Source organism: Sceloporus undulatus, chromosome 1, assembly GCF_019175285.1.
Source record: "Sceloporus undulatus isolate JIND9_A2432 ecotype Alabama chromosome 1, SceUnd_v1.1, whole genome shotgun sequence".
Taxonomy (NCBI): Eukaryota; Metazoa; Chordata; class Lepidosauria; order Squamata; family Phrynosomatidae; genus Sceloporus; species Sceloporus undulatus.
In genome coordinates this window covers 48,479,612-48,504,149 of record NC_056522.1, presented here as the reverse complement: position 1 = coordinate 48,504,149, position 24,538 = coordinate 48,479,612, and the positions used below count along the sequence as shown (strand labels likewise).

General features: G+C 40.7%; 1 protein-coding gene across 1 annotated transcript in view; it reads left to right on the top strand.

Moving 5' to 3' along the window:
• The window catches only part of CLIP4 (CAP-Gly domain containing linker protein family member 4), a 63,705-nt gene that overhangs the window by 1,172 nt on the left and 37,995 nt on the right, over positions 1-24,538 (top strand). Inside the window, 3 exon segments of the mRNA XM_042444157.1 lie at positions 11,632-11,779; positions 22,613-22,752; positions 23,180-23,273. Of these exon segments, the coding sequence (XP_042300091.1) occupies positions 11,647-11,779; positions 22,613-22,752; positions 23,180-23,273 (367 nt within the window). The 5' untranslated portion in view covers positions 11,632-11,646.

The window sequence follows — 24,538 nt, the reverse complement described above, 5'->3', positions numbered from 1 at the left end:
TTCAGAGGAGGTTTGCCATTGCCTTCACCTGAGGCTGAGAGAGTGTGACTTGCCCAAGGTCATTCAGTGGGTTTCATGACCAAGCAGGGAACCAAACCCTGGTCTCCAGAGACGTAGTCCAACACTCAGGCCACTAAACCACTAGTTTTTGCTACATACAGTCTACCCCTTGGGCTTTCCACTCCACCAAATGCATCTGAGGAAGTAAAGCTCAAATCTGCAAAAGCTCATGCTACCAACTTCTGTCTCTCAGTTACTCTCAAAGGTGTTTTAGTTTGGGTTTTGTGAAAACTTGTCTCCTCATGGATCAGGCCTGAAGGTTGCCTGCCCCCTCCTCTTTCTGTCTGGTGTGTGTGAGTAAGACCTCGGTGGGTCTTGGGGTTGCACAGTTGTACTGTATGAAAAAGACAGTGTTAAGAGAAGCAGTAGATGCGGAAGAGAGTGACTTTGCAGTTTCTTCTTGGTTTTCTTCTCCATATGGAAACGGCCAGAAGTACAGTAGCATCTCCCCTGAGCTGGCAGGGAAGTTGCCATTTATTTGAAAACTCCCAGCAGAGAAGCAAGCGTAGCTTTCAATATGAGTGAATTATGATTTAATGGTTGAAGCTGAAGTACTGTTTGCCATCAATACTTCTCAGTTTTCAAGGAATCAGTCATCAGCTAGTTTCTCTCATGCACTGACTTCTTGAGTGACTGTTCCCTGTCTCATAATTTTTGCCAATAGTTCCTCACTGTATTTAGCTACTACAGTAGATACAATATTATTTCATATTTTGAATCTGGCGTGATTTCTGATATCCAGAAATATTGCACATTCATTACTGCAAGAGGAAGCTTCTCAGGCTATCAGCTGAAGGCTGATTAATGCTATCCATGTCAAATTTGACTTCTAATTTTAAAGAACATATTAATCTGTGCCACACACAGCCTTCTGTGGTTTGCATACAGTTATTGCCTTGTGCTTGTTTATCTGATGTGTTATAAGCAGGAGCGTAAATATAAGTACTACTTAATTCTGAAAATGAATCATGCTTTGGACTCTTGAAACTTCCAGCAGGTTGAAACTTGCACTGTGAAGTTGGCTATCTGGCAAGTGTTGCCTGTATTACATCTAGTAGCTTATGATACCATCCCAATAATTTAGATGTTTTCTTACAGCTATTAAATCAGGTTTTGGTACTGTGTTTTGCAGTAGATGTTGACGGTTACAGGCACGGTTTTCCCCAACATTAGGTAGAGTGAGGGAGTCACCTCCAGGGGTGGATTGGACGAGGGGACAGCAGTGGGAAACCTGAAGCTGTCCCTCCTGAATCTGCTAATCATTCACATGTGCTGGGAGCTTTATGTGTGACACGGAGGCTAAACAGACTGGCAGATTCAGCCAGCTTTGTGGAGGCATGGCCTTCAGATGACGCATGCTTCGACGCCACCCCCAAGCTGGCATCATGCTACCCACTCATATGGCAGGCATTATCGCAGCGCTCTGGCAGTGTGGCATTTACACACTGCACCCCACAGGAGTGCCGAAAAGCTGGTGCCATGGCTGAAAAGCCACCCTTTTTCCACCCCTAAAAGGAGCAGCATTTTGCCGCTTCTTTTTTGGATGGAAAAACTGGATCAGAGCTTCAGCATGTGGTTGGCATGGCCCTGATCTGGCACACAAGGACTGTCTGTACTGGCCCAAAGTCTGCCCAGAATCCCCCAAATTAGTCTACTACCCAAAAGTGAGTGGAGGATCCTGTCATAGGTGCTGAAATAAGGTTCAGTAGGCAATTGAATGTGGAGTAAGTGCTATTAGCAAAATGTCTTGGCTGGACCTGTTCGTAATTCTCAAATGATGGGGAATAAATCTAGATAGGTTGAACAGATCCAGGTGATGGATTCTGTAACAACTACTTCTGCAAGTCAGATCACTAAAGCTCATCCAGTTTGCTGGCTGTGATCTTATTTACTTGGGCCCCCTTACATAATCACATTCTGGTTTGGTGACGTTGAAAGTCAAAACTTATTTGGGAGGGTGGGAGGAGGGAAAAGAATGGAAAAATCTGATGGTTTGAATTCAAGAAAGGCAAATATGTGTGCAGCCTTTCTAAAGTAACTCTCTTTAAAGACATGACTGGCCAGAATGGTCAAATTCCAACCTGGCCATTGTTTTATAAACAAGATCTTGGCCAAGTTCTCTCAGCTATTAATACAGCACAATCTTTATGAGTATTGTTCTCATATTGATCATTAAAATTTTAGACAACCTTTTATTCCGAAATGACACACACACACACACACACACACACACACACACACACACAGCGGCTACCAAAGAGTTGAGGGAAGGGTAGAAGATTTGAGATTTAGAGTAGTAGGCCTACTGTGCCACAGTCTGTATGTTTCCTGCCACAAAATGTAGTAGGAAAATTTTCTTGGTCTGTAATACATAAAATCTTCTCCTTACTATCCTCCAGCTGTTAGCAATAAATCCAATTCTGTCCCAGAAATATAAAATTTTCTGGAAATTTTGAAACCATGGGAGCCATCCCACATTTTCCTCTTCCAAAACCAGAACTTTTTGGAAAAATTCAAAAAAGGTGCAATATGGGTACTTTTCCTAAGTTGAAAGTCACTTACTTTGAGAAAAGTATCATGTTGGTTTAGTATAAAAGTATCATGTTAGATATACTAAAAGGGACTTATTCAGAAAATAATTACAAATTGAATTTACTTTAAAAACATTTTTTGTTACAAATGTAGCTACAAGTTCCTGGACTATAAGCAACAACTTTACTCTAAGGAACCCCTTTGATTTTCCCAGTTTATGAGAAGTAGGTAAATAAATACAGTAGAAATCATCAACATTAATAAGAAAATGACTTCTCTGGTCCTCAGTACTGTCAACAGACATGAAATACTTACTCCCTTAAAAAGAATGTGGAAAGGAAAACATGACCAATAATGTACATTGTCTTATCTAAAAGTCTGACTGCTGTATAGTTTTTAGAAATAATTTGAGAGAAGTAATTATCAGAACAAGTTATGTTTAAAGTTTTAATCATCATTCTAAAAGAAAATATTGCTTTTGTTGTTAACTGCCCTCAAGTTGGCCTCGACTCATGGCGACTCTGTGGATGAGACATCTCCAAGATTCCCTATCCTCCACTGCTCTGCTCAGTCCTTGCAAACCCATGCCTTTGACTTCCCTGATTGAGTCCATCTATCTTGCTTGCAGTCTTCCCATCCTTCCCTTCTCTACCTTTCCCAGCATCATTGTTTTTCTAGTGATCCATGTCTTCTCATTATGTGGGCAAAGTTCAATAGCCTCAATTTGATCATCTTGGCTTCCAATGACAGTTCTGGCTTGATCTTTTCAAGCAACCATTTGTTTGACTTTTTGTTTGTCCATGGTATTCTCAGCACTCTTCTCCAGCACCACATCTCAAATGTGTTGATTTTCGTTCTGTCTGCTTCCTTCACTGTATAGCTCTCGCATCAATCAATACATGGTGATAGGGAATACTATTGCCTGGACAATTCTGACTTCAGTGCTTTGTTATATATCTTTGCTCTTCAGGATCTTTTCCAGTTTTTTCATATCTGCCCTACCTATTCCTAGTCTTTTTATTTCTAGACTGCAGTCTCCATTCTGATCAATGTTTGATCCTTGGTACAGGAATTCTTTGCTTATTTCAGTTTCCTCATTGTCCAGATAGAAAGAAAATACTACTCATGCATAATTTATCCCCCTCCCCTCCCCATAGAAAGTCTTTGGATTTTAACAGGGAAGAATGTTCCTCCTTTCCCAATTTTTCTGGGCTGTCACATCTTTATTCTGCTTATTGCAGTGGTGGATAGAAATGTGCAAATAAGAATGTGATGGCCGATCCTGTCCCTTCCTATCTTGATTGAAGTTCTACATTTCTAGTGTGCACATGGTAAGAATTTTCTGTTGGTGATTCCAGTCTCTTCTCAGCAGTTCCCTCCAGTTCACTGATAGGGATGATGCAACCTTCTAGATACTGTTGGGCTGCAGACCCCATCAGCTCTTGCCCTAGAGGTGCATGCATCGAAGATGCCAAGGAGAGAGCAAAACTGATATACAGTCGGCCCTTCTTATACACTGATTTTTTATACATGGATTCAAGCATCCACAGCTTGAAAATGTTCAAAAAAGTATAAATTTCAAATATCAAACCTTGGGACTTGAGCATACACCGATTTTGTTATACATGGGAAATCTTGGAACCAAACTCCAGCGTATAACAAGGGTCCACTGTAATAGCAAGTGAAGTGGGCTCTCCTTATCTGTGGACTTGCCACCCGCAGATTTGAGCATCTGCAAATGGCAAGCGCCGCTGTTGGAGATAAAACTCCCTTCCCTCCCTCCCTCCTTCCTTCCTTTTTCTCTGCCGCAGCTTGACTTTGGGGGTGGAGTCTGCCACCCAGTAAGCCAGGGCTGGGGCTTGAGTCTTGGAGCCCCGTTCCCCAGGCCTAGCACCTGGGACAGAACCTCTGGGCTCTGAAACTCAAGCCCTGGCTCTGGCTCCCTCCAGCCAATGAGATTCTGGGGCTTGATTCAGAGGGGGAGGGAAGGATGAGGGGGTGAGGGACTTTTGTCCCATTCTTCTTAATGGTGGCGCAGTCACATGGCTGTGCCACCATTAAGGACAGTGGGACTTGAACATCCACAGATTTTGATATCCGTGTGTGTATGAGGTCTGGAATGGATCTCCCCTGGATACCGAGGGCCCACTGTCCTTAATTGTGGCATAGTGATTTGAGCATTGGATTACGACTCTGGAAACCAAAGTTTGAATCTCATGTAAACCCTCTGAGTCACCTTTGGCAAGTCACACTCTTTCAGCCTCAGAGGATGGCAATGGCAAAACCCCTCTGAAGAAACTTGCCAAGAAAGCCCTTAGGATCGCCATAAGTTGGAAACTACTTGAAGGCACACAACAACATCAGTTTTGTTTAGCATAGCTTCTGGGTAGAACACCAGAAGTTGCCATTTTTCTTGACAAATGTAGCTCAGATCCCCCGTTTTTAATAGGTAATACCGGTAAATTGGGTTTCTCTTTGTTGGCCTCCCACAGCTTTGGATGAAGTACCGCTGGTCTCATTTAAAAAAAAATACTTTCTCTTTTGTTCATTTCTTTCTTTTTTGTTGTAAGTTCATATATTTACAATTGCTGTACTTTCTGCATTATTTTCTAATTTTTTAAAAAATAATTGACAAGCTAGTCTTTATTATTCTGCTGTACTTGAAGTGTGTTGGACTATAACTCCTATCACAACCAGCCAGCATGTCTCTTGGGCATACTGCTGGGAATGATGGTGGTTCTAGTCCAATATATCTGTGGGGCAACAAATTAGGAGATGCTGCCTTAGATGGGCTGCTTTGAATCTCATTTGGAGGAAAAGTGGGATAAAATCAATTAAATTAATAAAATGTATAGATTTCCCCTGCTTTCTTTCTGTTATTGAAGTTGATTTTGTGGTCATGGAATTGGTTTGTGGATGGGGTTAATAACTAGAGACTTAAAACTTACGTAACTTCTTTCAGGACACAGAGTACCTTTCTTATTTACAAGAGGACTTGGGCTGTTTCCTCAGGCAATGTCCTAGCCAGTGAAGTAGAAATGATGATTTTTAGTAGCTGCTACTGTAAATATAAAATGGTCCCTCTTGCCTTTTATTAATAGTAGTATATTTGTTCTACCTCCTGTGAATTAATAAAATCAGTGAAACTAATGTTGCATTATCTATATTTGAGATCATGAAGGTCAGCAATGAAATGTTGTCAAGTGTGTGTGATGTTAAAGATGAGAAGAGCAGATTTATGTATACTTATTCTATTATAAATAGATACAGTTGAAGAGGTCAGGATAGTTTATATGAGATATAAACAGTTTAAAACAACAACGCATGCACCCAAAAAAATCTTTAGAACAGAGAGTCAGAAAAAATCCTGAAGCAAAATAGTATAAACCAATTTCATTATTCATGTTTCTTTGCTCTAACTTAGAAGAACCTTCCCACTAAACATTATTATGCTGTGTATTTAAACATTTCTCAAAGTTGGACTCTGAATAGCTTTCTTTGGAAGAGATTTTTGTAATTATGGGGCTACTACCAAGCAACGCTTACTATTCATCCTTCTTCACTTTACCTGCATAAGTGTGTAGTCCTTTTGGTAAGGTGTCACAATAATTCTGTAATATACTTAAAACTGCCTAAGAGGAGAATTTAAGGCATGCAGGATACAAGCCATGATGTGCAGGTTTAGTGGTCTAACTCACTTCTGTATTTGGAAGCACACTCAAGCTGTAAGCCTGATTAACAGTCAAACCCTTTTCAGGTTGTACATTATTTTCAGTTTGACTGGACTGAAAGAAGGGTAGTCTGAAAATAAATAGAACAATAAAGGCACATATGCCCAAAAATTATATGCAATTCTAGGAGGGGAAAAAAGTCTTAGTCAATATCTCACCAAATTTGTCTTCCCCAAGAGATCTGTGCTGAAATTACATATAGCCACATCTCAGACTATGCTCTAACCTTTCAGAAATGATACAGCTAATTACTGTATGCACACATATTTCTAAATAAAAAGTTAAGTCCTTCTGTATATTCCCAGTAGAGCCCTGACCCAAATATGTTATGTAAATGTGGAAGAGGATACCTTTTGAATCTACCAAAAGTACTACATCATTGTGTTTAAAGGAATCTTTCCAGAATTTTTGTAGTTAGGAACTTGGGAACTTTGCTAAACAGCAGTGTAGAGAAACCAAACCTTTGCCGTTTCCTTTATATAGGAAATTCTAATTGTTTTAAATCCTGCAACATATATAATTTTCCACCCAGCTGAATACTGGAAAATGGCCAAAAAAATAAAAAATAAAATACCAACCATAGTAAAGAAAAGTTTTTAAAACGTAAAAATCTGCTTATGTGCTTAGGAAAAATAGGTGTTTTTATAAAAAATGTGTAAAGAATATAGTTGACTGAGCAAGGGAGGAAAAGGAGACTTGGAGATGTTTCAACCACAGCGTCGCCATGAGTCAAAGTCAACTCAAGGGCAGCTAACAGTGATGGTTGACCCTTTGCATTTGTGGGTATAACATTCATGTATTTGATTATTCATGGGTTTCTCTATGTCTGAAGGGCAATTGGCAGAAAGGGCACATACTCCTCCTCTTCTATCCTGGGTTTTTTCTTAGGACAGAGCAGCTGGGAAGGGCATGCATGCTCTCCTTCCCCCGTCCTTTGCCTTACTTGCCCAACCACCACCCAGCAGCCCTAGGCAAGCTGAGCTAGCGTGTGAGTGGAGAAGGCAGGGGAGAGTCCTGCCATCGCCCATGCATATTCATGTTTTTTTTCCACTTTTTCAGGGGCCTTGTACCCTTAACTCCCATGGACGTGGAGAACATACTGTAATCTTTTTTCTTCAGATGTAGAATTTTGTCCTTTTCAGTGTTTCTTGGGATGTGCTGAATAACTTTCTTAAGTCCAACCATCTTCTTGTTAACTCAAGAGGATAGGGTTTTCAGGTGGATTCTTGTCCAGGTGTAATCTCAGGCATGCTTGTTGTAGCAGGTGGTAATGCAACAAGTTCATTTAGTGGGCTTTGGGTGCAATAGGGCGAAATAGTTATCCCATTGTGAAGTTTCATGTTTAATTGCCATTTAGACATTGAATAGTCAACAGCTATGGAATCAAGGGCAGTATTGTTAACACCGAGCATACCAAATATGCAAAGGGATCTTGTAAATACCTTTGAGACTAAGGTCCAAAACACACTGCAGAAACACTGTTATTATATTGTACATGCAAACACCAAAAATCAATTTTATTATATTGCTCTGGGGAAGGGACTGGGAGGCAAAGAGAGACATTTACACATAGACACACCAGCCTTGCAAAACAACCGGTACTTTCCCCCACGGCTGAGGCGTAGGATTAGGAGTAAAGGAGTAAGAGGTTTTTATAGGAGTAGGAGCAAGAGTAGGAATAATATTAAGAAAAAAATCTTACTCCAGAGTAAGACAAGGAGTAACCTCAAAATCACCACTACTCCCCAGCCCACTGAGAATGTCAATTCAAATTCAAAAACTTGTAGCTATGGACACTTCACATTCAAGTGAACTCAGTAAGGAGTGGTTGATTCCCTGAATTTTAATGAATCTGTACAGCATTTTCATGCCCCCATAGTTTGGCAGGATGGAGATAGTTGCAAATAAAGCAAGCAAACAGATACTAACAAAAACGTGGTCTGCTGAGTATCAGTCTTCTTATTGAAATAATACCATGTGTCTGTTTTGGGATTTGGTTCTTCAACAGGCTCCTGCTTTGAGTTTCTATGATCTAGTAGAACTTCTGTTTTTATTTTCAATGAAACCAATTTGCTGGCTTACCAGCAGATACAGCATTGTGATTTAATAGATTTAGGATTGAATCCATCAGAGGAGAATTGTTTACATCAGCAGAACCTTAGGAATGGTTCCCACCTTGTCCAGAGCAGGTTGTTGGATAGCATGCATGTGTGCTAACAGATTTAGGCCTGGGAGAATGAGAGTACTGTACTTGTGACTAATGTCTATTGCCACCCTTTCCATTATTAGCCTCCCTACTTCTCTGCCTCCTTTTGTATTTCATCCCAAATGTGTCACAATTTTAAAATCATAACTTCTGAGGTTAGAAGGATTTCCAACTCAGTTGAGTCCTTCAGTTTATTCTCAGTGTATTGTGAAGTACTCACTGGTAGCAGTGAATATTATTTTGATAGACGGTCTTCAAGGGTCAAAGTCTTGTGTGTGTGGTTGAAAATAGGAAGATTCATATATGTTTTGCTAAATTATACCATGCCATACCATACTGTTTTCAAACAAGGACGTAGCCGGGGGGGGGGGGGGGGGGGGGGGGTCGGGACCCCCCCTATCAGGCCCTGAGAGCGTTCAAGCTCCTTCCTCCCCCCTCCCCTCCATTAAAACCACGGCGAGGGAACAGAGGAAAGACAAAACAAAAGTTCCCCTTTTCCCTCTGCTCCGTGGCTTTAATGGAGGGGGGAGGGAGGAGCTTGAATGCCAGTTGCAAGCTCAGAGAGAGAGGGAGGGAGGGAGGGAGTCCCTGTGACTCCTTTCCCTTTCGGTTCCTTCAGAGTCCGGCTTCCACTCCTCCTCCTCCTCCCTCTTCCTCCCTTGTGCTTTTGCAGAAGAAGGAAGAAGAAGGGAAGGAAGGGAAAAAAGGAAGGAAGAATAAGAGGGAGGGAGAACTGAAGAAAAGAAGGAAAAGAAAGGGAGGAAGAGGAAGGGGAGAAAGGAAGAAAGAAAAAAGGAAGGAAGTTTCTAAAAGGAAATATAAAAGAAAGAAAAGGTGACTTCTAACTTTTAGCTGTTATATCCATGTAATAATAATAATAATAATAATAATAATAATAATAATTTTTTTATTTTTATACCGCCCTTCCCATGATCAGGGTGGTGCACAACATGATACCAATACAAAATACAATTACATCACAATAAATAATAACAACAATAATCATTAAAATAACGTTAAAATAACATTAAAATGTACAATATAGTATAATATTAATAATAATATCCCTTACCCAAAATGCTGAGGATTAGATGTATTTTGGATTTTGGAGTTTTTCAGATTTTGGTATATTTATATACAGTATGTCTAATGGGATATACTGGGAGATGGGATCCATGTATGTTTCATATGCATCTCATAGACATAGACTGAAGGTAATTTAATGCACAATATTTTTAAAATAATGTTGTGCTTCTGCATACTGAGCTTCAGCAAAACCCTGAGACCACTATGCCTTGTATAATTCAATAATTCAGTAATTGATCTAAACCTTCAGGATTTCCAAGTTTCCTTGAGTTGGGGGTCAGACCAGATGCTCTCAGGGTCAGTTTGGGGTTTTGGAAGTCCAGAGAAAGGAGACTCAGACTCTACTCTGGACATTTCTCCTGAGAATGGACTCATGTTTTCAAAAACAGTCATTTCTGGATTTTTGCAACAACAAAAAAGAAGTGGGTCTGTGATACAAAAAGGCAAGAGGCTTCCTTCCAGCCTTGTTTTTTCTCTTTTTTAAAAGACAAATAGAATAAAATACAGTTAGCTGGCCCTTTTTCAGCATGTCAATGGGGATGCTTTGATGGAGAGTTCCTGCATGGCAGAATGGGGTTGGACTGGATGGCCTTTCGTGAGGTCTCTTCTAACTCTATGTTTTTATGATTAATTAATTAATATATGGAATCAATCTAAGATGATGAATCGTGGCTGTGGAGTCCTATGGCCCTGCTCCAGGCAATGCTAGACTGCAGGCCCCATCATCCAGCAGCACCACAGACTGATGGGAACTGCAGTTTAATAAGGCTGCACACTGCAGAAATAATCCAGTTCGACACTGCTTTAATGCTATGGAAAATCCTGCGATTTGTAGTATGTTTTGTGCCACCAGAGCTCTCTGACAAAGAAGGCTAAATGTCTCACAAAACTACAATATCCAGATATTGTTGTTGTTGTTATTTTCTTATATCCCGCCTTTCTCCCAATATACGGACTCAAGGTGGTGATTTTCCATAGCATTAATCTATAGTATATCTTTCTACAATGTAGATGGGCACCTCCATTACATAATTTGTTGAGGATGCTTTGACTGGGAGTTCCTGCATGGCAGAATGGGGTTGGACTGGATCAGGGCCCTTCTAGGGGTCTCTTCTAACTCTATGATTCCATGATTCTGTAGCACTCTGAGCCTACTGTGATTTTAATAGTTTTTAAATGTATAAAGGTATAAAGTCTTATAATGTAAGCCATGCACTGATGGACTATTGCACTATAATTTTTTATTGATTGATTTTATACCCTGCCTTTCTCCCAAAATAGGATTCTCTTAAAGAGGTTTGTTTAATATAAAAAGAAAGGAACATATAATGGCTTGGAATTAAAAATTATGATAGATAGATAGATAGATAGATAGATAGATAGATAGATAGGTCTTGGAATTAAAAGGTGTGTGTGTGTGTGTGTCTCAAAATTAAAAATCCCTCTTGGAAGTGGGAATGAAATGTGTGGATGCAGCCTGGGTTCATAGCTCAGCTCAGATGTTGGAATACAGTGTCTCAAAGCATGAGCAGAGTGTCTCTGAGCATGAACAGAGTGGCTGCCGCTCATTGCTCGAGCAGTTGCACTTTGCTTTATCGAGCTGAATTTATCTGATGTAAACACCTTCAGAGGAAGGACTCAGTTTGCATCTGCACTGAAAAAATAATCCAGTTTGATGCCACTTTAACTGCCCTTGGCTCCATGTTGTGAAATGCTGGGATTTGTAGTTTGTTGTGGCACCTGACAGATGACTCAACTACAGTTCCCAAGATTCCATTGCACGAAGCCATAACGGAAGTTAAAGTGGTGCCATCAAAGTGTCGAGGGTAAACGCTCGACCCTCTTTTTGTGTCTTGGGGGGGGGGCTCTTAGCCTCTCAAAATGGTGGCACTTAGTCTTGACCCCCCCTTTCCCAAAATCCTGGCTACGTCCTTGTTTCAAAGAATACCATACTATGTACACTGTTTGAGATAATTCCCCCCCCCCTTTTTTTTTCTTTTTTTCTTCTTCTTAAAGGTAGATTTTTAGAAGATGACCATAGAGGATCTTCCTGACCCTCCCACAGAAGGAGACTCATTAACTACACGATACCAGTATTTTATTCCTGGCTCTGAAGATCCAGTTACCTATTCCATCTCTGCAGCACCAATGCCTTCTGAATGTGGTGAGCATATTTGTAGACAGACTTTACAGAGCTGTTTTGAAGATGTTAAGTCAGGGAAGATGCATGAAGCTGGAAGGGAGGTTGAAATCAGATGAAATGCCACACCTGTCTCTCTTATCTGAAATATGTCAAATAATTACATGCTTGGTGCTGTAAAATATAATTAGTTTTAGAACCTTCTCAGACATTATTTTATGCAAATAATGTGTGAATGATTCAGATGTCTTTATCTGTTGTAAGAATCTTGTTTATAACTTGTATTTACCCAGCACTAAAAGAACAATATTTTGGTGTTAAGCAAGTGAGATTGTTCCCCCCATCAGTCAATTTATTTTCCTTTGGAATGCTTTGTAAAATGTTTGTGAAAGCAAAATAGGAATGGATAATTGTGTAGGATTCATTTTAGTTTACATTGTACAGTATTCATATTTATTGAAAGTGATCATCATCTGCATTTGCATGGAAAATAATAGTTGCACTAGCTGGCCAATTCCTGTTGATGCATGCATACTAGAGTCAAGATTCATCTATTTTCCTTTCAAAGCCTTAACTTCTAGACAATAGAGAGAGAGCTGAAGCTTCAGGAATAGGATCCAGAGTTCATATTTGTATGCACAAAATAGCCTTTTAAAAATCTAATCCCCAAATCTTGTCCCTGCCATATGTAGCTAGGCTAGTGGGTACCTATTTGATGACTGATTGTATAAGGCCCATCTCACCTAAACAATGTGTTGGATCTTGCTAATTGTGCTGGTGTCTCTTTTGATGATGTATATTTTAATTTGATTTTAATTTTTGTTTGTTTAATCTAGTTTTAATATTTGTATTTTGTAAAATTTTAACTGTGCTTTTTTAATTTGTTGTAAGTTGATTTTGAGTCATGAACTGGGAAGAAATTAGAACAGAAATAAGTATAACAACAACAATTGTGAATACTGTACTGATTATCTCGTCTCTCTGATATGGCTTCCATCTCTTTCAGAGGGTTGGTAGCCCCTTTGAAGCAGCTGAGATGAGGGAGAGTGCATAAGAAAGGGGGAATTTATGAAAAACATATTTCCCCTTTTTAGTCCTGGAAGCCTCCACTGGATCAAGGAGCCTTCTGCCAGTGAAGGGGCAGAATTGGTTACTTCGGATGTTTGTATAGATTACTGCAGGCTGGTTCTGTTTATCTTGATTTTCATCCTTTCTCAAAATACAGCCTGATGATAGCCTTGGGGAAAGTAGAACTTGACTGACCTTCAGCTTCTGTCCCTTGGTTAAGTGAAGCATTTAGTTTCCATTCCTTCTAAAAATAGTCTTAGCTCTCTTGATTCCTGTCCTTCCCACCCCACTCCATTCACTTCCCATGTTTTCAAGCAAAGGACATATTCTCTCAACAATCTATACTACTGACTTCTGTGTGACCATCCTGGTCATGTCTTTCTCCCTTTACTCTTTCCATCTTTGCATTTCCACATTAAATGGTTAGTGCACATAGGACCACAATCCTTTTATTATGCATGTATTGCTTCCTGTAATGCAAGGTATTTGGATGTACTGGTTCATTCAGAAACATGCATCTGCCTGTGTGGTGCAGTAGAAACCTTGGTCCTCCATCATCTGGACCTTAGCCTTGAGGTGGCAAGGTTGGAACCATTAGCACACATAATATGCTGCCAAAATGTAATTAATCCCTTCTTGAGTACTCAGCTTGGAAAGGTTTGTTCAGTCTCCACTATCTGAAGTTCTTTGAATTTGTTCTATCCTGTAACAGTGCAAACTCTCACAATTAAGATTCCTTTTGTAATGCCCTTTCTTTCATCTTAGATTGGGAGGCCCCCTTGCCAGTTTTCATGGGTTATGCTATCAGTAGCTGTTATGATGTGTGCCTGAACATAAACTTTTAGACATTTAATAAAAAGTCTGAAAGTCACAAGACCATGTGGGAGCACAGTTAGTTCATTTCTTGCCACTCTTTTGCAAGAAATATAATTTCAAACTCATCAGTGCATATCTTAAACCATTTTTCAGTGTCAGTCTCCTTGAATTACATTAAAACCCTCCTCTTAGGATAATGTATTGTATATGTAATTCCAATAGTTCATTGCTAGCAAGCTCTTACAATCCTAAGCATATGGACTGAGAAATAAGGTGCACTGAGTTCATTGTGACTCCCAGCCCATCAAGTCAAAACATGCTATTTTCTCTGGGTTGCATAAATCTTTTCTAATGAACTTGTGCTGCTGTTTGCTAGTTCTTGAGTATGTTGGAGTTAAAGTTGGTCAAGTAATTGATTAGGTTGCCAAGATGGTGATCCTCCTTAAGAAGCAACATGCAGAACTCTGTGCATTGATTTAATTCTAGTCTTTGAATCTAAATAGTTATGATAGCATCAATAGCTGTAGAAAGCTAATGAGCAGCAAACATAAATTTACTATATATATTTGATTATATGTTGTATAAGTCGAGGGCAGGTTTAGGGGCCAAAATGACAGAATTTGATATGACCCATGGATAAGTCAAGGTAAAACCTAGGAGCATCTACCTAAAGATCTAAAGGATGAAGGAAAGAAAAGCAATGCCAAAGAAAGGTGTCAGTGCTTCCAGGACAGATTATTCTCTTGCTTTTCACCAGGGGTTGTTCCCTTTTTTTTATAAGAGTTAAAGTACAGGACTTAAACCATTGATAAGTCGATCTAGGTTTTTGGGATCAATTTTTTGACTAAAATTTGTAGACTTATACATGAATATATACAGTATATACCATGCATAGTCAATATCTATCAAGAAAGTGAGCAGAAATCTGTCCTGTCTCAGGTAAAGATTGTAGTAGTACATTTTGCTACTAAATTAGTGTGCTGCCAGGTAGATTTTGACTTTAAAAAGTACAACAATAAATCAACTGTTGACAAAGTCAAATGGCAAGACAACTGATTCAACTTTTAATTATTGTAGAATCCTGAGTGATGATGCCAAAAGAACTTGTTCCAAAGCTAGTCTTTTACTTCAGATTATGTGCATTGTGCTTGTCTCACATGTGGTGAATAATGTGTTTAACATTCAAGCCAGTGCTTGTCACACTTCCCCTTTCTCTGTCCCACTCACATTCACATAAACCTCCAGTATCAGGTATATAGCAGACTGGTTCACGCAAGCCCCTTCTGAAAGAACTTTCTCAATCCATGAAGATTTTAAAGGCAGAATGCTTGAGTCAAGCAGCTCTATGTTTATTTCAATACAGTTGGCACTCGGTATACAGTGGTACCCCGGGTTACGAAATTAATTCGTTCCGCGGTTAATTTCGTAACCCGAAATACCTTCGTAAGCCGAATTCCCATAGGCGCTAATGGAAAAATAGCTCTCTGCTGCCCTCCGGTGGCGGAAAATAGCGCCGCGGTTTTTTCGTAACCCGAAGAAACCTTCGTAAGCCGAAGCAATAAATCCCTATGGGATTTTTTCGTATCCCGAAAAATTCGTAACCCGGCGCATTCGTATCCCGGGGTACCACTGTACGTGGGGATCCGTTCTGGACCCCTCTCCCCCAGCATACCAAAATCCGCATATGCTCAAGTCCCATTTGTCCCCAGTGGTGGTGCTAGTTACTGCTTAGGTGGTATGAAGTGGTATACTGTATAAATGAAGCTGCGGCGGCAAGGAGGGCAAGCAGCAGCACCAGAGGCCTTCAAGGCCTCTAGCACTGCCACTCGGCCTCCTCACCGCCACCGCAGAAGGGCTGGGTGGCAGTGCTGGAGGCCTCTTGGCCTCCAACACAGGTACCCGGCCCTTCTGCGTGACGGAGGCACCTTCAACACCACCATCGGGCCCTTAACGCAGTGATGGTGAGGAGGCCAAGGCTTGGCTTCCAGCACTGCCACCACCACCTGGCTTTTCCTGTGGCGGCAGCAGCGAGGAGGCTGAGGAGCTGAGCCAGAGGCCTTCAAGGCCTCCAACACCGGCGCCCGGCCTTTCCCACGGCGATGGCGGCAACAGAAGGTAAGTAAGCAGGGATGGAAGGGAGGAAGAACGGAGGAGGGGAGGGACTTTTGTCCCTAATTGGGGTCAATGGTTGGGTTTGCCATGCTCAAATCCGCATGTGGCAAATCTGCGTAGAAGGAGGGCCCACTGTAATATTTAAATCACCAAATCTTCTTTAGACAATAGCAATGGCAGCTTCATTTATACAGTATACTGCTTCATACCACCTAAGCAGTAACTAAGCATTTCTCCCCTCAGTCAGTGTCTTGAAGCGGTAATGGGCTGGATGAGGAAAAACAAACTCAGGCTGAATCCAGACAAAACGGAGGTACTTACAGTAGGGGCCCCCAAACCAGGTATAGGGTTGCAACCTCCAGTCCTAGATGGGGTCACGCTCTCCACAAAGGACTGTGTTCGCAGTCTGGGGGTGCTCCTAGATCCGTTGCTTCACATGAGAAATCAGGTGAATGCGGCGATCAGGAGCGCCTGTTATCAGCTTTGGCTGATACGTCAGCTGCGCCCTTTCCTGGAAGTAAAGGACCTAGAAACTGTTGTACATTCATTGGTAACTTCACGACTTGATTTCTGTAATGCGCTCTACATGGGGCTACCCTTGTGCCTAGTCCGGAAACTTCAACTAGTGCAAAATATGGCAGCCAGGCTGGTCGCCGGAAAAGCTAGGATTGACTGAATAACACCCATCTTAAAATCTCTTCACTGGCTGCCTATTAGTTTCCGGGCACAGTACAAGGTGTTGGTTATAACCTTTAAAGCCCTACATGGCTTGGGTCCAACCTGTTTGAAGGATCGCCTGCTTCCATATAATCCGCCCAGCACCCTCAGGTCCTCTGGGAGGAATCTATTGCAGCCTTTAAAAACCAGACTAACTGCTACCTCCCAGAGGGCCTTCTCTGAAATTGCTCCCAAATTATGGAACGGTCTGCTGGACGAGATCTGTCAAATTGCCAGTTTAGACAGCTTTAAAAAAGCTGTCAAGATGGATCTCTTCTGGCAGGCCTTTCCTGAATAAAATTGCCCGGCCACAGAATGACTGCCCCCCATATCATGTATCAGCCCACCACTCTGTCCTCGCTGTATTTTATTGTGTTTTTGATAGATGTTTTAATTGTAATTTGTTTAATCCTGTTTTAAGGGGGGAATTTGGGACATAAATGTGTAAATGTGGATTTTAACATGTTGTAGCCGCTTTGATTGTCTTGTCACAGAAAAGCGGGATATAAAGAAAAGTTTTATTTATTTATTATTAAGTGGTTTACAACTGTAAGCTAATTGCCCCCAACAAGCGACCTCAGAAAGAGTCGAGCCTGAGTCCTGGCTGGTATTGAACTCACAACCTTGTTGTTTGTTAGTGAGTGGCTACAGTACAGGCATTTAACCACTGTGCCATCAGGACTCTATGAGTTTACATTCCTTTCCTCCACAATTAAATCTGGAAAGAGTTCCCTGGAAGAGTAGATCTCATTAGCTGAGTTAAGTTACGTACAGCTTGCTTTAAATGACTTTTTAAAAACAAAAACAAAACAAAACTGCTAGCCAACTTTACCTCGTCTACGGGATATTTAATTTAGAATCATGGAATCATATAAGCTATGTTTCATTTGCAGGTAATCATTGACTGTCACTAGATTGATGCAGTTTGTTTTTTAATAACTAGCTAGCTCTCTTTTTTAGCCTTCAAAGAATAAATGGTTTCTTGAAGGGGAAATGCAGCATGAGACAGCTTTGTAAACAACCTGTCCCTTAGACAGTGCAGAAACCAAGATGATGTACGATGAATGGCTGCTCATTACCAGATAATGTGCATTCTTTCAACTGCAAAAGATTGAATTATAATGAACCCAGAATGAAACATTACAGCAGTACATTGAAGCAGCTACTCCGGTGTTTGGTCCTGTATAGCCTGGCTGCCAACATGGTGTAGTGGTTTGAGTATTGGACTACTACTCTGGAGACTAGGGTTCAATTCCTCACTATTCCATGTAAACCTACTGGGCGACCCTGGGCAAGTCACACTCACTCAGCCTTAGGAAGGCAATTGGAAATCCCTCTGAACAAACCTTGCCAAGAAAATCACATGATAGGGTTGCCTTAGGGTGACCATAAGTTAGAAGGGACTTGAGGGCTCACAACACCAAACTCACTACACCATAAAAAACTATGGCTGTGTGTCTAATTTGACTGCATTCAGAAGTGAGTCAGTCCTGTTAGATCAACTTGTTCCAGCTCCAGATTGGTTTGATTCAGATCTGGACTGAAATGGCACAGTTCGAGGTGTGTTGTACTGGGCTGGATATTCAGATATCAGAACAAATGGGGAAAAGCAGATAATGTGTTTTCAACAATATCTGGATGGGAAAATGCCAAGTGATATGTTGGGAATGAAGCTGGGCTATACTATTGCCAACTCTAACATACAGCCTTGGGCAGTTATCTACCAACCGTTTCTGAACACAGTGCTTTGAGGAGGGATTTTGTGAGGTCAGTGAAGTTAACGTGTAGTTCGCCCTCTATATCCATGGATTCTTTATTGATGGATTCACGCATCAATGGCTTGAATATATATACTTTTAAAACGTGAACTTGGTTTTGCCATATTATATAAGAGATACTATTTTACTATGTCATTTTATTTAATGGAACTTGAGCATCCATAGATTTTGGTGTTCATGAGGTAGTAGTGATCCTGAAACCAAACCCCAGTGGTTACCAAGGGACTACTCTAGTTAGTTATGCCCTGCATCTCTTCATTTTAGCTATTAGCAGATAGTTGAAAGAAGGTGAAGTTTTGGCTTGGTTGTAGATCATCCTCTGAACTTTGTCTCTCTCTCTTAATGACCCAACCTTTTGTTTTGTTGAATAGTCTAGCCTAATCCTTTGTTTGCTTTTTAAAAATTTGAGTAGTAATTTCTTTATTGTGTCTGCCTGTGTGTTATTTTATGATAGTAAAATTTACTATGTCCTGCTTGCCCCCTCTCCAGTTGTCACTAGATGTTTAGAAGAAAAAAAGAACTGCTTAATTGGATAGATGGGGTGCATTACCTCATAACCCTTAAGGTATTATGTCTTTTTCGTTCCATGGCTGTAGCTGCTGCAGTGGCTGTTGTGAGTAACATCTGAGGGAGCTGTGTGGTGCAAGTGGTTCAAGAACATTCTCTTGTGCTTACATCCCCATGGGGAGAGTCTCACAGGTTTCTATTTTATCTGAAAACATCTTTATAGAAGTTGCTTGGCTCAGTGCAACTACTGTTATTTTAGAGGCACAGTTTGGGGTGTTGGGTAATGTGTGTGTAGCGAAGGACAGCAGTTCTAAGGTTCTATTATGTAGTCCACAGTTACCCACTCTTGATCTGTGTGTGTGCGTTGTGTGCTTTCAAGTTGTTTCTCACTTATGGTGACCTTTAGGCAAACCTATCAATAGGTTTTCCTGGCAAGATTTCTTCAGAGGAGGTTTGCCATTGCCTTCCCCTGAGGCTGAGAGTGTGTGACTTGCCCAACACCATGGTATAGCTGGTAATCGAATCCTGGTCTCCAGAGCTGTAGTCCAACACTCAAACCCTTACATCATGCTCGCTGTCCTACCTAGGTTGTTCTAAAATGGATGCTTATATTTATTTTTCAAATTTATGTCTCACCTTTCACCCACTTCAGTATCCAAGGCAGCTTATAACTAATTCATACAAAGTGAAGCTTAAACCTATTGAGTACAAAAGTTATATTTTAGGATGTGCTTATAATGGTTAATGTTTTAACTATTTGACCTACCCTTATTTTTTACAAGCATATATTAAAATAAACCAGCAGCTACTGTATATCATTTTTGGTCAATACATTACCTGTGTCCCTCTTTAGCGTTTCTTCTATTGCAAACCATAGATGAGTTTTCACTGGCCCACTGGAAAATTTCCTTAGAAGTTTAGTTGGAAAACTATCTTATTTAAACTGGGAGCTTTTTCAAAGGCCTACTTCTTTCTTTTTCTTTCTTTTTCGTCACTTAGGTGCCTGTGATGTTCTGCTTCATGCAGGGAAGAAAACAATTATCAGAGCTAATCCACTTAATTAGAAAAACCTTCCTTGCATGACCAGGGATGAGGATGGTTAGCTTTCAAACTTTACTTGTTAATAGCCACTCTGATGCCTGACCTAACTGTGCAGTCACTAAACATATTTAATTGTTCCATAAATAAAAGTAGCTCCGACTGTATAGTGCTCTTAGTGCCAATAAATTGATCTGTTTATCCAGTCCAACAGCTGCATACATCAATAGGGTTTTATTCAAACAATATCATTAAATTTCCCTAGCTGACAACAACACAGTTAACTAAGATGTAGGAGATTGCTATTGTTTATTCCCTATGTAAACATTGTAAATTCTGAGTATCTTGCAAAATGTGCAACTTGCTTGTAAGACAATTTAATTAGTCTAACTCGCGATTCTGAGGAGGGACTTTATTTTGGTGTTAATGTGTCTGTTGTTATATAAATGTATTTCCCATCAGAGAAGGGGGCCGAGCATCTTAACTATGGGTGGCTCCGCCCACTTCAGTTCCTGATAGGCAGAGAAGAAAGACAAAAGAACAGGGGCCTGGCCCCGCCTCCATGGGCGGAGCTGCCCCAGAACCCCCAGTCTTCTTCCTGCCTTGTTCCTGTTAGGACATACCTTTCTTCTTCGCAGAAAAACCAACAACAATGACGGGGCCCCTCCAGTAGGAGGCAGGCTTCAGGGATTCAGCCAAGCTTGGGAAAAGTCCACCACAGACAGGTGGGTCCTGGACACAGTTCGATGAGGCTACAAGATAGAATTCCATCAACTTCCTCACGACATGTTCATAACATCCTGCAAGTCAAGCAACCCTGCAAAACACCGCCTCCTGCTGGAAGCTATCAAACATTTACGGTCTATCTGGGCCATCAAACCCGTTCCCACAGATCAGAGAGGAAAAGGATGCTATTCAACCTTTTTCTTGGTGCCCAAGAAGAACGGAACTTGGAGAGCCATCCTCAACCTGAGGGCTGTCAACCATTTTATCCTAAAAAATAAGTTCAGAATGGAGACCCTCAAGTCCATTTTAGACAGCCTCCAGCCTGGAGACTTTCTCTTGTCGCTGGACCTACACGATGCTTATCTTCACATTCTTTTCCATCCGTCCTCATGGCGTTTTCTCCGATTCAAATATGGCAAGCTCCATTTTCAATACAGGTCACTTCCCTTTGGCCTGGCATCGGCCCCCAGGGTTTTCACCAAGATCATGGTAGCTCTAATTGCCCACCTAAGGTCACTACATCTCCATGTCTGGGGCCCCTCCAGACAACAGTCAATTCAGGACACCTTCACGACCCTCAAATCATTAGAAGCCCATGGTTTTCTGATCAACTTACAAAAGAGCACCCTGCTCCCAAATCAAAGGATTCACCATCTGGGAGCCTTGATAAACACTCAAGCGGGCACAGTATGCCTCCCACCGGACCGGATCAGATCCATTCGACAGGCCATCTGCAAGGTCTTAGCCTTGCCATGTCCCAACCTTCAGCTCCTGGCTCACCTGCAGGGCCTCATGATTGCGACCATCGAGTGCCTGCCCTGGGCGAGGTTTCATGCCAGATTATTATTATTATTATTATTATTATTATTATTATTATTATTATCCTTTATTTATATAGCGCTGTAAATTTACAGATCTCTACAATGGCTCCTCTTACCACACCAACGAGCCATAGCTCTCAAAAAGCCCAAGAAAATACCACTCGACAGTGGAGTGCGTCAGTCACTCCGCTGGTAGACCTCCGATTCAATCCTGAAGGGGAGGCCCTGTGATAAGTGTTAGTTTCTTTACCTCTAATCCACTGATAAAGTCCTGTTTTCCAAAACTGGTTTAACTGAATATAACATTTGCAGGCTTAGTACATAGATCTCTGTGAGTGCCAATTCATTAAAATTCCATGAACAGAGATACTTCATTGTTTTTAAAGCAGTTCACTAAAAGCAGGTTAAATCCAGGTGCAAACAAATTAGGAGTGATGTTCAATCCTATTGTTGTTGTGTGCCTTCAAATCATTTCCAATTTTGGCAACCCTAAGGCAAGCCACTTAATCCAATGCTCAGACCACTACACTGGCTCCTGCTCAATCCTTACCTTGTCAATTATTTCTTTTGGAGATTCTACAGCTGCTTTTCTTCCTGCAAGGAAAGATTAGCTTGAAAGGAAATATGCCAGGAGGGATAGGGTTTAGAATCATTGTCTACTCTCTGCTTCTGACTGCAGTTGCTTTTTTCACCTGCAGTACACATACATGTATACATTTTTGTATAATAATTGGCATATTGGTAGAGTGGTTTAGAGTTTCTTCTTCCTACCTAGGTAATAATTTCTTTCTTTCTTTTGCCAGTGGTGGGTACATTCTGGATATTTAAAAAAACAGTTACATACATTGATGTGACATCTGCTTCCCCTGTTTCTGTCAGTTAATATTATTCACATTTTGAACATTAATAAAAGGTACAATGACTGTTCCTGGCTGATAGGTCCCAACCTACCAGTCAAGAAGCACTTGGCAACTATTTTGTCTTTCCTTTTTAATGGATTTTCTGTGGTAAGAAAAATGATTGAGGAGGTTGTGGGAAAACATTGGGGGGGGGGGGTTCCATAGGGCAGAAAGGGTCATCTGAACCTCTTACACAGTTATGTGAGTGAGGCAGCATGTTGCACTGCGAATTTGCCTGTCCAGTCAGTGGCTTCCTAACTGTTTATACAGTATGTGAATATGCAGGCCACAGATGTGTTGGATTTCTTTGCCTACCTTCTCTTCCCTTGGAATCTTTTTTACAAACTAAACCTCTTTTTTTTAACTGTTCCACAGATTTCTCCTTTTTTGATCCTAATGATGCAGCATGCCAGGAAATTCTTTTCAACCCTGAAACATCTGTCTCAGAGCTATTTGCCATTTTAAGACAGTGGGTCCCCCAAGTTCAGCAGAACATTGATGTCATTGGGAATGAGGTAAGGAGGGTATGGAGGCTGTTTGAAAAATGTGTTTGAGTTGCTGTATAAATATACCTGTTCTGTATTCATTTGGAAACTTATCAAAAGATTGTTTACTGTTGTATACCTGTTGACTGAGTTCTATAAAATGTTCATTGGAGGTGAGATATGACTTTCCAGGTTTACATGAACTTTGCATTTAAAAAACAATACTTGTATACTAATTGAACAATGAATGTAAAGAATTTAATGGAGTATAGACTGGTGATGATGTAATAGTATTTGCTATGTCTTTGTGGATGGGAATTATTTGATCAAACTGGTCTGACATTATATGAAGATGAAACATGTTGTTAGGCATCATGAAGATCCTTTTATTTGGCTGAAAGCAAGATATATTACATTATTGAATCAGAGTGTTAATGATCTTCTATCATTTCTGTAGATTATCAAGAGAGGCTGCAACGTGAATGATCGAGATGGCTTGACTGATATGACTCTCTTGCATTATACATGCAAGTCAGGAGCTCATGGCATTGGTAAGAAAAGAAAAGGCATTTTTAAATGACTGTTGTCCTTCATGGCAAGAGAGGTACATGCTTTTCTCCACCTCTTCCTGATTGTGCTGTCCTCCTTGTTCAGATGTATGGATGGACGTATTTCTGTGTAGAAATAGCCTGCCAGAGCTGCTTAAGGTGTTCTGTTTGTGAGAATATTATTTATTAATATTAACATTTGTAAGCCACTTTGTTGTTATTGTGTGCCTCCAAGTTGTTTCCAATTTATGGCAACCCTAAAGTGACTTAAAGTGAACTATGGAGTTTTCTGAAGCTGAGAGTGTGTAGGTTGCCCAGGGTCATCCAGTGGATTTGAACCCTGGTCTCCATAGTCCAAGGCTCAAACCCCCTCACCATGCTGGCTACTTTATAAGTCCATAAAAGGGCCATCAAAACAGCTTACAAAAGTACAATAAAAGAATCTGCCAAACCAGTGTAACAATACAACCTTTGGGCAGCAGAGAAAATGGAAGTCCAAGTCCAACCAGTTGTATAAAAGTTTATATGAGTAGATGGAATAAACACTTTTGAAGGCTTAGAGAGAGGGAGAGAGAATTTTCACTGTCTGATCAAGAGTTCTTAGCAGTATGTCTGCCTTCTCTCTCTCTTCCGCAACTTTTCATGCCTGGATATTTTTTGTCTTCTGCAAGACCACCCCCTTCTTAAAATTGGAGCTAAGACGCTCATACATGCTTACTACACTGTAGTCATCTGTCACAGAATTCAGTTGTGCATTTCTAACTTGTTTTTCCCACTAAGTCTTCTAGAGAGTGTTTCTACAAGATTTCCATTTCCAATTTTCTGTATCATACATTATAGCTCTTTTGGTTTTCTTGTTCCCTGCATTTAGTGATAAATGTCTTTCTCTAGTAGAAGCTTCAAATTATTGGGGTATAAACACAATGGAAGTGGAAAGGTAATTTGACATTCTGTCATTTTAAAATCACATGAAATAGATGCTTTGGCAAGATAAAGTGCTGACAGATGCTTTGTAAAGTCATTCGACACTTAAAAGCGAGTGCTTTAAGTTCTAGCGTTTGCATGCTATTATATACTGTACACAGAGCTGTAATTTTTGACCCGCTTGAGTTGGAGCATTTGCTTTTTAGCTCTTTTAGTCTTGTTGTAATCAAGAGGCATATCTCTATTAACATAAAAAGTCTGGTCTTGGCATTGAACTATTTCATAGAATCATAGAATTGTAGAGTTGGAAGAGACCACAAGGGCCATCCAGTCCAACCCCCTGC